The sequence below is a fragment of the Candida pseudojiufengensis genome (genome assembly GCF_024610245.1).
Source record: "Candida pseudojiufengensis strain CBS 10847 chromosome Unknown scaffold3, whole genome shotgun sequence".
Classification (NCBI taxonomy): domain Eukaryota; kingdom Fungi; phylum Ascomycota; class Pichiomycetes; order Serinales; family Debaryomycetaceae; genus Lodderomyces; species Lodderomyces pseudojiufengensis.
Genome location: NW_026261523.1, coordinates 964919 through 979475, shown reverse-complemented (window position 1 = coordinate 979475; position 14557 = coordinate 964919). Strand labels below are relative to the sequence as shown.

The 14557-nt window shown below is 27.4% G+C and overlaps 6 protein-coding genes across 6 annotated transcripts; 4 read left to right on the top strand and 2 right to left on the bottom strand. All coding sequences in view use genetic code 12, as the record gives it.

The window, feature by feature from the left end:
* KGF55_000869 (ubiquitin-protein ligase) lies at positions 1-1707 on the top strand (the record flags this gene model as incomplete). Its single annotated transcript, XM_051761182.1, has 1 exon — positions 1-1707. One exon carries the CDS (start codon positions 1-3, stop codon positions 1705-1707), a length of 1707 nt encoding a protein of 568 aa, XP_051616814.1.
* Positions 1708-1989: 282 nt separating this feature from the next.
* On the top strand, positions 1990-3681 carry KGF55_000868 (tRNA (uracil) methyltransferase; the record flags this gene model as incomplete). The annotated part of the gene is made up of 1 exon (XM_051761181.1): positions 1990-3681. One exon carries the CDS (start codon positions 1990-1992, stop codon positions 3679-3681), a length of 1692 nt encoding a protein of 563 aa, XP_051616813.1.
* Positions 3682-3969: 288 nt separating this feature from the next.
* Positions 3970-5109, top strand: PHO85 (cyclin-dependent serine/threonine-protein kinase; the record flags this gene model as incomplete). The annotated part of the gene is made up of 2 exons (XM_051761180.1): positions 3970-3989; positions 4050-5109. The coding sequence occupies 2 exons, from the start codon at positions 3970-3972 to the stop codon at positions 5107-5109; spliced, it is 1080 nt and encodes a 359-aa protein (XP_051616812.1).
* Positions 5110-5213: 104 nt separating this feature from the next.
* KGF55_000866 (uncharacterized protein) lies at positions 5214-6959 on the bottom strand (the record flags this gene model as incomplete). The annotated part of the gene is made up of 1 exon (XM_051761179.1): positions 5214-6959. The coding sequence occupies one exon, from the start codon at positions 6957-6959 to the stop codon at positions 5214-5216; it is 1746 nt and encodes a 581-aa protein (XP_051616811.1).
* A 304-nt stretch (positions 6960-7263) lies between these two features.
* On the bottom strand, positions 7264-8904 carry ICL1 (isocitrate lyase 1; the record flags this gene model as incomplete). The annotated part of the gene is made up of 1 exon (XM_051761178.1): positions 7264-8904. The coding sequence occupies one exon, from the start codon at positions 8902-8904 to the stop codon at positions 7264-7266; it is 1641 nt and encodes a 546-aa protein (XP_051616810.1).
* Positions 8905-12618: 3714 nt separating this feature from the next.
* KGF55_000864 (uncharacterized protein) lies at positions 12619-14490 on the top strand (the record flags this gene model as incomplete). The annotated part of the gene is made up of 1 exon (XM_051761177.1): positions 12619-14490. One exon carries the CDS (start codon positions 12619-12621, stop codon positions 14488-14490), a length of 1872 nt encoding a protein of 623 aa, XP_051616809.1.
* Positions 14491-14557: the final 67 nt, after the last annotated feature.

The following is a 14557-nucleotide window of genomic DNA, read 5'->3' as shown; positions in this document are numbered from 1 at the left end:
ATGACTGCGCTACTAAAGAATCTAACACATGAAATTGAACTATTTAATGACTCTGGTACTGAACAACTAAACTTATTAACACAAGATTCAAATGACTTTTTAAAGGAGCTAAAGAGTATTGAATCGGATTTACAACAAGAAATAATTAAAGAAGAACTACAATCCAAATCATCGGAATCCAATACAGTTATCAATAATTCAAATAAATCAAAAGCCAAAATATCCCTACTACCTCAAAAGTCTGAAAATTGGTACAAATCCTCAATAGGTAGATTAAAATCTTATAACTCCGCAAATAATAAATTTCTGAAGAATATATTGAATAATTCTAAATACAGTATTGATCTTGATGAAGCATATACCTATCCTTTAAATATGGATAACTATCCTGTAAAGGATTTCAATCTTGATAAAACCTTAAATGAAGCGACGTTAGCTTATTTGACAAAGACTGTTATATCAAAGGAGATAAAGGATAAAAATATAAAGCAAGAGAACAAAGAAGAATTGATGAAAGCAATAGTATTACATTTGTTAAAAATTGGTCAAAGTTCAATTGTACCTTCAATATTAGAACAAATACCTTCTAACCTTTACTTAAATGAAGATTTATTGGAAAGATTTAAATTATTGAATCAAATTGTTGATGATATATGTATCAGACATGATTTATCACAAGCGTTAGGTTGGCTTCATACGAAATATAATGAAAAAGTTTTGAAAAACACACATGAATTTGAAGAATCAGATACTTTTAATGTTGTTGAATTTAAATTTCACATATTACAATTCATTATTTTACTAAATGGGAAAACTCTGGGATTTTCTTATGATGATGCAGTCAAAGCTTATTTTTATTCAAAAGATCATTTTACAAAATTTTTAAAAAATTATTTGCATGAAATTGCTCCATTGATGACACTAATATTATTTGAACCAGATTTTAATAGTGGTATTGAGAATTTCTCCAAACAGAAAAGTAAAGAATTAGCAATTCATCATTTTATTGAAAAAATTAAACAAGGATTTGTATTGGAAAATGATGAGAAAAATCCAGATATAGGAAGACAAAGTCAAATTGAATTTGTATCTGATCTTTTAAGTTCTTTCAAAAATGTTCATTCTAATGAAAATTTATTTTCAAATATATCAAATGATTTTATAGCTGAATATTGTAAAGATTTAAACTTGTCAAAAGATTCATCATTATTTCAAAGTATACTTGCTGGTCATTTATACTTACCTAGTTTTTACAAATATAATCAAATTCAATTAAAAATGAATAATTTTAAAACAGAAAACAATGATAAAAAGCCGAATGAAAATTATATTTTCAATAATGTTGCAACGTATCATTATGAATTACCATTTCAATTACCTGATTCTAATAGGTTTTTATTTAAAAATCATCCAATTTTTATATGCCCCATATCTCGTGAACAACTTATACCAATCACAAGTGATATAATTGAAACAATTGTAGTAGAAGACGGTAATAATGGTTCAGTAGTTGGTAAAAAGAAAAAATTTGTTGTTGAAAATTTATTAAAAACTCAAGTAGTTGTATTAAATTATTGTCAACATTTAGCTTTAAGAGATAGTATTTGGCATTTATCTAAAAAGGGTATGGATGTTTTTAAATGTCCATATTGTTATAAAAAGCATAAGTATAATGATGTTACTGATGCCTTTTTCATAGATTTATAACTAAGTATGCTGGTTAATACATGAAATAGATCAAACTTAAGTTTTCTAAAATTGGTAATGTATTGCAACTGGATTGAGTCTGTCCACCCATACCTTACTTGACTAGTGTTTTTAGCAGCGATCGGCTAATCAGTGTATTTTGTCTTTACTCGTGCGATAAGAGCTTCTTTCTCCATACTTTTGACAATTTCGATCGCGTATTTTTGAGATGATGTTTGGTTCCGTAAAAAATATCTGAAACTGAGACATTAATAGAGTCTATTAACGAAGATCAATGATCCAATGGGGTATAACAAACAAAGAGGTTCAAAAAATGAACCAGATATAACGATAAATACGGATTCAATATTGGGTTCCAAATGGTGTCCTATATGTGAAACAAAAGTTAATTTTGAACCACAACATTTTCAAACTGCAATGATTAATGTAATTAAAAATCCAAATATAAATTCAACAGTCTTGCTACGAGCTGATATTTTGATTGAAAATTCATATGATCCTGAAAAAGGTAATACGAAATTTACAAGTAATTTAATTGATGTTTTACCAGATATAGAATCAAATACAATTGATAATGAAAATGTTAAAAATGAAAATAAATTACTTCATCGAGATCTACAAGATGTTAATATTCGAAAGATTCCTATCAGTGATTCAAAACTTAAATTATCAAATAGAATAGAAATTGTTAGAAGAATGATACCGAGAAATCCATTTAAAGATCATATTGTCAATCAAACATGTTTATTATTGAAAAGTGATGATAATAATACAATTTTAATAGTATATATACCTCATATTAATTCAAAAGAAGAAATTCCTTATTATTTACCACAAGTATTGGGTGTTGGGATTTTATATGATAATCAAAAAGTTTCAATCCATTATCTACCTTTTGAAAATGAATTAAATTTCATAAAATCAATAGATCAATCAAATAGAATTGTTAGAACTGCGATACGACTATTACAAACATCAACAAAACATTCAAATGGGGTTAAAATAGGATATTCAAAAAGAGTTAATCATGATTTAATAGTACCAAAAGTAAATTTTCAAAATAAATATATTTATTTAAAATCAAAATATTCATCTGATTTAGTAAATAATTGGAAAGAAAGTACTGATCCAAATAAACATGTATTTGAAGATTTAGCAATTGCAGCATTTTTAATTGAATATTGGAATATAAAAAATTTTGCAAAGGATAAATTTGAATTTAGAGATTTAGGTTGTGGGAATGGATTATTAGTTTATATATTAATTATGGAAGGTTATAAAGGTGAAGGAATTGATGCAAGAAGTAGAAAATCTTGGAAAACTTATCCTAAATTTGTTCAAGATAAATTATTTGAACAAATAATTGTACCTAGTATATTATTAAAACCTCATCCATCTGTTTCTAAACTTATTCCAGAAATTCAAGATAATGGAAGAACTTTCAATGATATAAATGATACACAAGCTCAATTATCTTCAAATAATTTATTAAATTCACCTAATGTATGCACAACTCAAGAATTTCCTTCTAATACATTTTTAATTGGTAATCATTCTGATGAATTAACTTGTTGGATGCCATTACTTGGTTTCCCATTTATGGTAATTCCTTGTTGTTCACATGCATTGAATGGTAATAAAATACGATACCCACCTCCTAAGAAACATATATCGAAACAACAACAACTACTACAACATCAACAACCTGTTTCATCTTCAACATATGCTTCATTGGTTGATCATGTAGAAAAATTATCAATATTAAATGGTTGGGAAGTAGAAAAAGAAATGTTAAGAATACCAAGTACAAGAAATGCAGCTATAATGAGTTGTAATAAAATAAAAGAATTTTTAAATGAGCCATCTGATATTTCACAATTACGTATATTAGATATAATTGCAATGGAAGGAGGTGCTGATGGATGGGTTGAAAATTCTTTAAATTTGATGAAAAAAGCACCTAGAAGTCATTAGAATTGGAAGTTTGTAGAAGACGATGTGTATCGGTAAAGTAATAGAACCTAGTTTTCAATTCCTTCTCAATTATGAGTGAACCTCTCTCCTGAATATTGTGAGACACGTAAAAATTGGTATAGAAATGACACAAAAGTTATTTTTTAGTTTTTCCATTTTGAACAATTAATTGAATTTCTGATACAACTTTAGTAATTATCATTAGTTCTTATCAACCACTAACCATTTCAAAAAAAGTGGTTATATATCTTCCTCAGAACATATTTTCACATTTAGAAATATTGATCAATGACTGGTTCATCGTCTCAGTATGTGTTTATTCGGTATTAATTTTTCATTATTTCCAATTTACTAACAAAATAAAACAGATTTCAACAACTTGAAAAATTAGGTGAAGGAACTTATGCAACAGTATATAAAGGACGTAATAGAGCAACAGGAGCATTAGTTGCATTAAAAGAAATAAATTTGGATCCAGAAGAAGGTACACCATCAACAGCAATAAGAGAAGTTTCATTAATGAAAGAATTAGATCATGAAAATATTGTAACATTATATGATGTTATACAAACAGAAAATAAATTAACATTAGTATTTGAATATATGGATAAAGATTTAAAAAAATATATGGAAGTTCATGGAAATAATGGAGCATTAGATTTAAAAATTGTTAAAAGTTTTATGTTTCAATTATTAAAAGGTATAATGTTTTGTCATGATAATAGAGTATTACATAGAGATTTAAAACCTCAAAATTTATTAATTAATAATAAAGGAGAATTAAAATTAGGAGATTTTGGATTAGCAAGAGCTTTTGGTATAACTTTTAATACTTTTTCAAATGAAGTTGTTACTTTATGGTATAGAGCTCCAGATGTTTTATTAGGTTCAAGAGCTTATACTACATCAATAGATATATGGTCTGCAGGATGTATATTTGCTGAAATGTGTACAGGAAAACCTTTATTTCCAGGTACAGCAAATGAAGATCAATTAATTAAAATATTTAGATTAATGGGTACTCCAAATGAAAGAACTTGGCCAAATATAAGTTCTTATTCAAATTATAAAAATAATTGGCAAATATTTGTACCACAAGATTTAAGATTATTAGTACCAAATTTAGATTCAATGGGTTTAAATTTATTAACAAGTCTTTTACAAATGAGACCTGAACTGAGAATAACTGCAAGACAAGCTTTACAACATCCTTGGTTTCATGAAATTACTTTACCTAATCATCCACTTCATCATCATTTAAGTGATCCATATCAACAACAACAGCAACAACAGCAGCAGCTGAGTCATCATCAACAACAACTAAATCATCATCAACCGCAACAGCATCAGCAACACCATCATCAACAACAGCAACACCCACATCACCAACAACATTCACATCAACCCATAATCGATCAACAATATTGAGTATTGTAGATTAAATCAGTTCATATATTTAAAGAAATAATACGGTACCAGAGTAGAATTGGTTTTTTATAATGAGTAAATATCAAATAAATAGGTATAAATATTTAAGAATAATTATGTAAAATATCTATATCTGGATTTTTACTAAATTTTGAAAGTAAATCGGTTAATTTATAATTTTTTAATTTTAAAGCTAAAATCCATAATTCTCTTATATTTTCTTTTAAATTAGTTTGTTCATTATCGTTGTTATTATCGTTGTCATTATCATTATCATTATCATTATCAGCAGAATTTGACTGTCCTAATAAATAAGAACACATATAATATAAACCTTCATAAATATTTTCCAAGATATTTTGACCTTTAACGTTTTTTCCAAATTTTTTTATCTCTTTATCATCCATTAAACAATATTGATTATATAATTTAAAACATTCAATAATTGATTGATTTATATTATTTGATAAATCATCATCAAACATAATTAATGTAATAATACTTAAAAATGGAATTTTAATTTCTGTATGTACTAAATTTTCAGGTTTTAAAATTGTTAAAATTTTTAAAATTATAAATTCACTATTTATAGGTTGATGAGGATAATTATAAATTAAAAATTGTAACAAGTTAAAATATCTAATTGATGAAATACTTTTGATAAATATTTTTACTGGAATTTTAAATTGATTTTTATTTGTTAAAATTTCTCCAAAAAATTCATGACCTATTATATAACCATTTTTAAAATTAAAATAACTAAATTCATCTTTTTTGAAACCTTCATTGGGTAAATTTTCATCATTAAAGTTTCTTAGAATCGGATTTTCTACCAATAATTTGTTTTGATGAATTTCATCAATTGGTGTCCCAACTTTAGAAAATTCCAATTGTTTTGATTTTAAAAATTGATTATATTTTTCAAAATTATCTTCATATATAGAAGAATCTTGAAATATATTATTTGTTAACTCATTTTCAACAATTTTTAATAATGTATCAATTTCTTCAAATTTAAATTTTAAAAATAAATATCTTAATTTTTTATTTAATTCAATATCATCAATTGATTTAAATCTAATTAATTCCGATTCATTAGTTTTCTCTTTACCGATATTACTGTTTGTGGATTTATTATTGAATGTTATATTGTCTAAATTTTCTAATAATTGACTTGATATAAATTTATAATTTAATAAATTTTCATTTAAAACATATTTACCTTCAATTGATAAATAAAAATTAAATTTTTCTTTTAAAATCTTTAAATTTATGAGTAATTTTTGATAAAATGAACTTCTTTCAACTTCAATAAAATTTTTAGGTAGTTGATTTACTTGATCTTCGTAATATTTGATTTTTTTTGTGATTTTATTTTCATCTATTCTTGTATTTAAATCAACTAGGAAATAAGTTTTGATTAATTGAATTAAAATTGAGTAATTTTTCCATGGTTTACCAATTTTGTTTAAATCTATATCTTCGTTCACGGAATTAAAATCATTTACACCAGATATTTTTAGATTGGAATAAATTGATTTATTTATTAATGGTAAGTTATTATTTGGACCAGCCAAGATAAATATTTTAGTGATAATATCAATAGGTAAATGATTTAAAGTTAATTTTTTGGGGTTATCAATGTTTGTAAAAGAAACCCTTCTACTAACTAAATCGTTTTGATTACTTGATGATGATGATAATGAAATAATGGAATTTCGTTTTATTTTTTTAATTTGATCTGGTTTTCTTTTTTGTTGATTACGAAATGGTTTGATTGATTCTGATCTTTTTAGTCGTTTCTTTTGTCGAAGATTTAATAATGGTTTTCCTGGGATTATGAATCCCATATCATCTTTTCATTAACAAAGGGTCTTCTTCTATGAAAAGAATTGATTTAGAATTTTGACATTTTGTGTAGAAACGAAAAAAAGATTGAATTAGGGAAAAGCCGCACCATCATATTATGTATTAATCTTTGAAGTATTTTATAGAAGGACATCACCATCTACTACAAATCGACTAAATTTTCCAAAATACATGTATTATACAGAAGTTGTATTAATTTCTATAAAAGTAGAATTAAAATAAAAGGTTTCAACTAAATTTTTACCTTTTTTAAAAAACATTTTGTCTTCATAACTGGTTGGTAGTTTAATGATCTTTAAATTGATCTTCAGTTACACCAGCACCCATAGCAGCAGTTGAAGTAACACCACCACTAACCATTTTCAATAATCCATCAATATAAGTAGCACCTGACCATTTTTGATGTTTAACAACTTCAACACCTTTTTCAATTTCAGGTTGTTGAACTTGTTGACCATAAGCTCTCATACCAATTTGTGAATAATTATTTGCAAAATCATCAACAGCTAATGCAGTAGTATGTAAACCAGCTAATGTTATAAACTGCCATACATAACCTAATTCACCTAATCTTTTAATATAAGTTTCTTGTTCATTTGGTGGCATAGCTTTATTCCAATTGAATGATGGAGATAAATTATAAGCTAACCATTGATTTGGTACAGCTTTTTTAACACCATCGGCAAATTCTTTAGCTTGAGCATAATCTGGTAAAGCAGATTCCATCCAAATTAAATCAGCATAAGGAGCAAAAGCAATACCTCTCATAACTGCACATTGACATCCACCTTTATATCTATAATAACCTTCTCTTGCTCTTGAAACTTCCCAATTGAAATAAATATCTTTACCAGTTAATTCTTTTGCTAATTTTCTTGCTTCTTTGTTTGATGCATTACTTAATGGATTAACTTTATCAGTAAATTTTTTAATTAATTCTTGTTTATTTTTATAATTACCATTGTTTATTTCATCAATAACAGCTTCACTAAATAATTTAACACCAGCTTTTCTTGTCCATTCAACTTCAATTGCACCTAATTCATCACCAGTAGCACCTCTACCTTCAGCTTCTACTAATAATTGAACTAAATCACCAACTTCTGGATTAGTTGCACCAGCAATAAAATAATGATCTCTATGATCAATAGTTGAAGTAATTAAAGTAGCAGCTTCAGAATCAGTTCTTGCAACAGCTAATAAATTTGAACCAAAAATATCAGCAGAAGCTCTTATAGCAACTAATCTATTAATATGTTCTTGAACAGGAACTAAAACTTTACCAGCCATATGACCACATTTTTTAGTACCTGGAGCTTGATCTTCAATATGAATACCAGCAGCACCTCTTTCAATAAATAATTTGGTTAATTTAATAATAGCAGTTAAACCACCATGACCAGTATCAGCATCAGCGATAATTGGTCTTAAGAAATCAATATAAGGAGTTTTAGCTCTTTCTTCTTTTGATAAAGTTAATCTTTCTTCTCTTTGTTTTCTATCATGAAATAATTGAGCAAACCATAAATGTTCAACTTTATTTGGAACAGTATCCATTGGATAATCAGCTAAATCTGGTGAAGGTTCATTTGAAGTTGAAGCTGTTGAAGAACATTGCCAACCAGAAACATAAATAGAATCTAAATATTTAGCCATTTGAGCAACATGAATTGGATCTAAAGCACCAAAAGTAAAAGAAACAGTTTTATTTGCATCATGTTTTGTTAATAAATCAAATAATTTATCAGCTTGTTGAGAAGAAGGATAATCAATTTTTAAAGTACCTCTCTTTTTAGCAATATCTTCAGCAGTATAAATTCTTTTAGTTTTATTCCATCTTGGTTCTGACCACCATTTTTTAATTTCTTCAACTTCTTTTTGGAAGTTGTTTTCTTCTACTGTAACATCTATTTCAGTATATGGCATTTTGGTTGTATTTGTTGTAGTTTGTGACTAATGTAGTAATAGTATATATAAAAGTAACTAAAACTAAGTTGTAAAAATATGAAAAAAAGAAGAAAGGAAAATCTATAAAAATTTATAAAAGTGAAAAATTGTATTTTATATATATAAATTTCAACTCGTTCGACACTATTAATATTTACGTCGGTATTATTAAATTTATTAATCTCATGTTAAATTTTAAAGTATGAGCAAATGAAAAATTTGTTACCCCAGATTTATCAGTATTATGCAATTGGTAGTGATAATTACATAGTAATTGTTCCATCCAACCTATATGCAGTACTCTTATATAGTAATAAAGTTTCCTCGGTTGTATGGGATTATTAATTTTTCCAATATAATTTTGGTTTAGCGAGAGAGATTACCGTTTCACCGACCTAATAATGGCGTAAGGATAAGAGAAGTAGTAGTGGTAGAAGAATTTGATCTGACAAATTCCCGGATTTACAAATCTCATACAAATGAAGTATATCTTGTTATGTACAAACTGAAATGAACCAGTGGATGGATTAGAGTTGTATGAAGAATGTAAAATTTTTGATAATTTATAATAACAAACTTAACAGGTTACACTTTGAATCAAACAAAGCTAAATCATATGCTTAAATTAAATATCCATTAGGCTGAATATAATATGACAAAATTTAATCAAGAATTCTTCTAAATTATTATTATAATTCACGGACGAAAATCAAAACGGTTCCGTATTCGCAATTATTATATAGATTATAATCCCTGTTTTAATTACCTAATTGAGTAACAAAATACCATTTTAATTCCGATGAATCATTATGACTTCAATTTTAAAAAATACCGGGATTTTATATTCTTCTTGATTTAGTCTAAGCCGTTGAATATCGAAAATCATTTCTATCAATATGTATAGAATACTTCTTTTAGTTATATACTTATTCTTTCTTTCTTACATGTATGAAAAAAAATTGTAATTGAATATAAGTGAAGAAGTGAAATACTCATGTCAATTGCTGAAAATGCTTTTACAAAACTACTCATTAAGAGTATAACCAGTATAATTAAATTTCAAACATATTAGCCATTCGTTATTAGAAAATAAAAACATAAAGAACAATTGAATTAATCCGAGTAGAAAATTATTTAATTGTTTCAGAACAATATAAAAGGTCTTTAAAATCCGATAAACAAGTAATAAGAATGTTAAACGTATTTAATTGTTTTAAAAAGAACAATAGTAAGGGGATTACATGTCCGGAGTATCGCGAACCAATAGGAGGATCATTCTTTAAGGCGTAGGAACCATCAAAGTGGGTTTAAGCTACAGTTACGAGTGTAACTTTAGAAATAGCTGGAACTATTCAATGATTGCTGAATCATTTGATGTTTCGTATACCTGATACTGATGATTCTAATGTTCCTGTGATATTAAATATTGAGAAATCAAAATGCTTTACAATTAGTTGATAAGATCGAAAGATAACATTTATGAACCTTCTCAAATCATCAAACGTGTAGATCAAGTTGTCCTATAAAAATACAATACTATCAGTCAATAATGAATGCCGTTGTTTGTTATAAGCTTGAAGAGGTTGTAGGAACGAAAGAATCCTTAAAGTTACAAGTTTGTCTATTTAGATCATTCAAGTTTTAGATCTAAAGTCTACTTTTACTTTCTTGATTGAATGAATTGTAAAATATAAAAATAATCAACATAAAAGGTCATTCCAATCATATTTTGAATTACTACGTGTGTAAGACTTTCTTTGAGCAATACGATGGCTGAATGTATTGCTCAAAGGAAGCACTTACACACTTATTCAATCTAAATATGATTGGAATGAAGATTCAAAAGGTCTTGTTGATTTTGTATTAACATCCATATATATAAAGTTTATACTTTTTAAAATCTGCTAAACTCTAAAAAGTTGTACCAAGTCTTTGTGTCGATACTCATCGATATGTTTGAATAATTTCAAGATGTTGGATCGAACTCTTTCTTGTTCCGAATCATCCGGTATTGATAGTATTCAAAATATTTGGAATTGAATTTGTCAAAGTCCATCGGAAACTTATTTAAGCTCCTTAATGTTATCTGTCACTTGGGCTGCATGATGTTTTGGTTCAAACTTTGCAATGATTGCTAAATAGGCTTTGTGGGACTATATATATATTCAACTGTTCCCAAGTTAGTCAAGTTTGCTTTGAATGAAGGATTGAGGTAAACCGTATCTAAATTAAAACATCTATCATGGACTTTAATAGTTAAAGTACTCTTTCCCTCTGGCTTTAACAAATCCATTGGGTGTGAATGAATACTTCAAAAATTATAGTGAATGATAAATATCTCTGCATTTATATTTCCTGAAAGTATTCCACCAGTTTTCGTATCTTCTCCTTTTGCATGATCATAGTTGTATTCTCTCTTCTCTCTTTCAAGCTCTGATTCTTGACGATAATATTTGTAAACTGGTTTCTTGAATTTAGTGTTGAGTTTCTTCTTGAGATGTTTACCTTTATAAGCCACTTGAAAATTTGTTGATAATGTATTTCCCGGTGTTGTGTATGGACTATGATAAGATGAATTAGTATGTATTGATGATTGATTTCTTCCTAGTTCACAACTCTAATCTAAATTATTTCAAAAACTTTAAATATAACTTGAAACCACAATAATCAAGATCCCAAGGCAGATGATCAAATATTCAATCAAATAGTCATTAAATTAGCTGATTGAGTATTCAATTAGCCAAAACGCAGTCTCTTCTGTACTCCAAAACCAATACTAATAATCATAGCTATTTTTTATTGAATAGATTTTACTTGAATTTTGTTGACAAAGCAATATGATATGATGAATTCATAAATTAATTGTCAACAAAAATTGCGTAATTGTAATATTCTAGAAATCAATTTTTGTGACTGGAAAAACGAATATTATCAAAATTCCTTCACTGTATTCGACGATGAAAAAGGGTGTCTTAGGATATTGCATCAAGCTTTGGGTCACGCAATTTCTTTGTTCAGATCGCAAATGAGTTATGCCAAGGTCAACTTTATAATGTTTAACTTGTGTCACTCAACTATTACATCAAGCAACTAGGCAGGATCAAAATTTCATCATTCAGTATTATCTATTGGACTACTCACCCGCTACAAAGTGGTCCTTCAATTACTTACTCGGATTTCATATTTCACTTCATGATATCAAAGTAGGATACCCAATCCGTCGATATAAGAGAAGTTTGAAACTAAGATGTTTGGAATTTAGTCAGGGGTTTGTTACTTTGTTACTTATAAGCTGTGAGTTCAAATCATGAGATCTAAGTTTTAAAAGTATTTACTATTACGTGAGAGATTGATAATGCAAGCAAGGAGATGTTTTCAAGAAGATTTTCAACAGAATTGAAATTTATATCAAAATTTAGTTTATTTTCACATTGGACTCTAAGAAAATGTAAATCTGAATTTAAACCGAAGTACTGAATCTAAGCAAAGTTAGACCACAGAAATCATTTAAAGTGATCGGAAGTCATAAATGCCAAATGTTAAACTAATCTTTAAGATAAATTTAGACGAAATAAATTTGAAACGTCAAATGGTAGCCCGAAAATCACGTCTAATTAATTTTTGATTTTCAAAAAAGTGGCAACCAAAATTATTCATCAATTCATATCAAGATCATCACAACTCGCCATTCAAATGGAAATATTTCTCAAATTACCCAAAGAAATATTATCATTAATTTTTAGTAACATCAAAGATAAATCTATAATCAAAAATTTATTATATATTCCAGGTTTACAATATATTGTTTTAGAACGAAAGTATCCAAAATATGAGATAGATAATAACAACAATTCAATTGAAACATTGATAGATCTTTATCAACACTTTGAGTTTATACCTTCAATAATTATTGGGAATGTAAAACAAATCAATCAACTAGTTAGTGAGTCAAGTTTCAAGTTAGTCAATTATGAGGTTAAAATTTTAAAAGATACTACATTTACTGATCTAGTCTCAATCTTGCATCAAGTTTATATTGTAGGTGTACATTTGGATCAATATTTGAAACATTGCAATGTGAAATTGAAAAAGAATGAAATCAAATCATTCCTAAATTTTGTTGAAAGCACCTTCATACAATCATTGACAACATCTCATTTCAATGTATTCCCAATTCAATTTCCAACAACATTAAAGGAACTAACATTAGATAAAGGTCATGAAATTAATTTGAATTTAACTGATTTACACCAGCTTGAGTCATTTAATTGCAAAAGTCTCCGCGAGATGAGTTCCTTGGATGATATTCAGCTTCCATTGTCCATGAAAAATTTAAGACTTGATTCTTGTGATATTGAAACTTTAGGTGATGTACTCAAGTATAAGAATCTAAATTTACTTGATATTTCTAGTTGTCCTGAACTTTTTGACCTAGTTTATACCTTGTTCCCCGATTCGTTAAAAACTTTGAATTTCATTAACAATTTCCATCGTCGTAGGATAGACGAGTTATATGAAGAAAACCGATTTAGGATTCTGTACTTTTCACAAATAGACTGGTGGATTCTTATCGATGCTGCCTTTCGGTTTCCACCAAATTTAAAGAATTTAAAGATTTGCGATACTACGCATACCCTAGACATAGGAAGTGTTGAGTTTCCGAAAGCCCTCGATTGTTTGGAATTAAATAGTATGGGATGTCTTGAGTTAGACGAAGTTTTAGTCAATTTACCAAAGAAAATGTCCGAAATCATTATCACAAATTGCTGGATTCCAACTGAAGGTCATGTTTATTTTCCTGAACTGGAGCGGATTAAGTTTACAAAAAATAACATAGGTTATGATTTGGTAGATTCAAATTTAAATCAATTGAAATCTTTAAAGGTGTTGGATGTGTCAGACAATTATTGCTCAGGTCATGGCTGTAGAGTAGGCCGACTTGATCCATCGGAACTTTTTACTCATGCGGAAGGACATGTATGGTTCAAATCACCGAATTTGCGAGACTTAATTTTGAAAGGTTCAGTGCCAATAGATTTTAAAGCATTTCCACCACCTCAAGTGTCATTTGAATGTGAAAATTTGACCAAATTGAAAATGATAAACTTAAATACTGGCTTATTGGATCTTGATCATTTTCCCATTTCATTAGAGGAATTGAGCATCAATAATTTGAAATTGTTAATAATTCAAGGAAATTTTTTCAATTTAAGTAATTTAAAGAGGTTGGATTTAGAGAATAATGAAATAACTTTTTCAATGTTAAGTTCTCAAAATTTTCCATTAAATTTAACTCATTTAAATTTATCAAATAACGAAATTGAAGATTTAGGTTGTTTAGTTTTAGATAATTGTACCAACTTGAAAGACTTAAAATTGAAAGAAGTAACTTCAGAACGTGAACCTGAAGGTGCGACTCGGTTAAGGAATTTTTTATTTTATCTTGATACTAATGTGGATGCAATTTTAACCAATTACGATTCAGAAGTGATTTTTGAATTTGTTAATGGAGCTGAAAAAGACTCGATTTTAAAGTCTATTTATAAGAAAAGAAGAATTCGTTAGTCACTACTATAGCTGTGGTTTGTTTTTCACTATGAATGTGGTTGAGTGAGAATTTTAATTTTTCAAT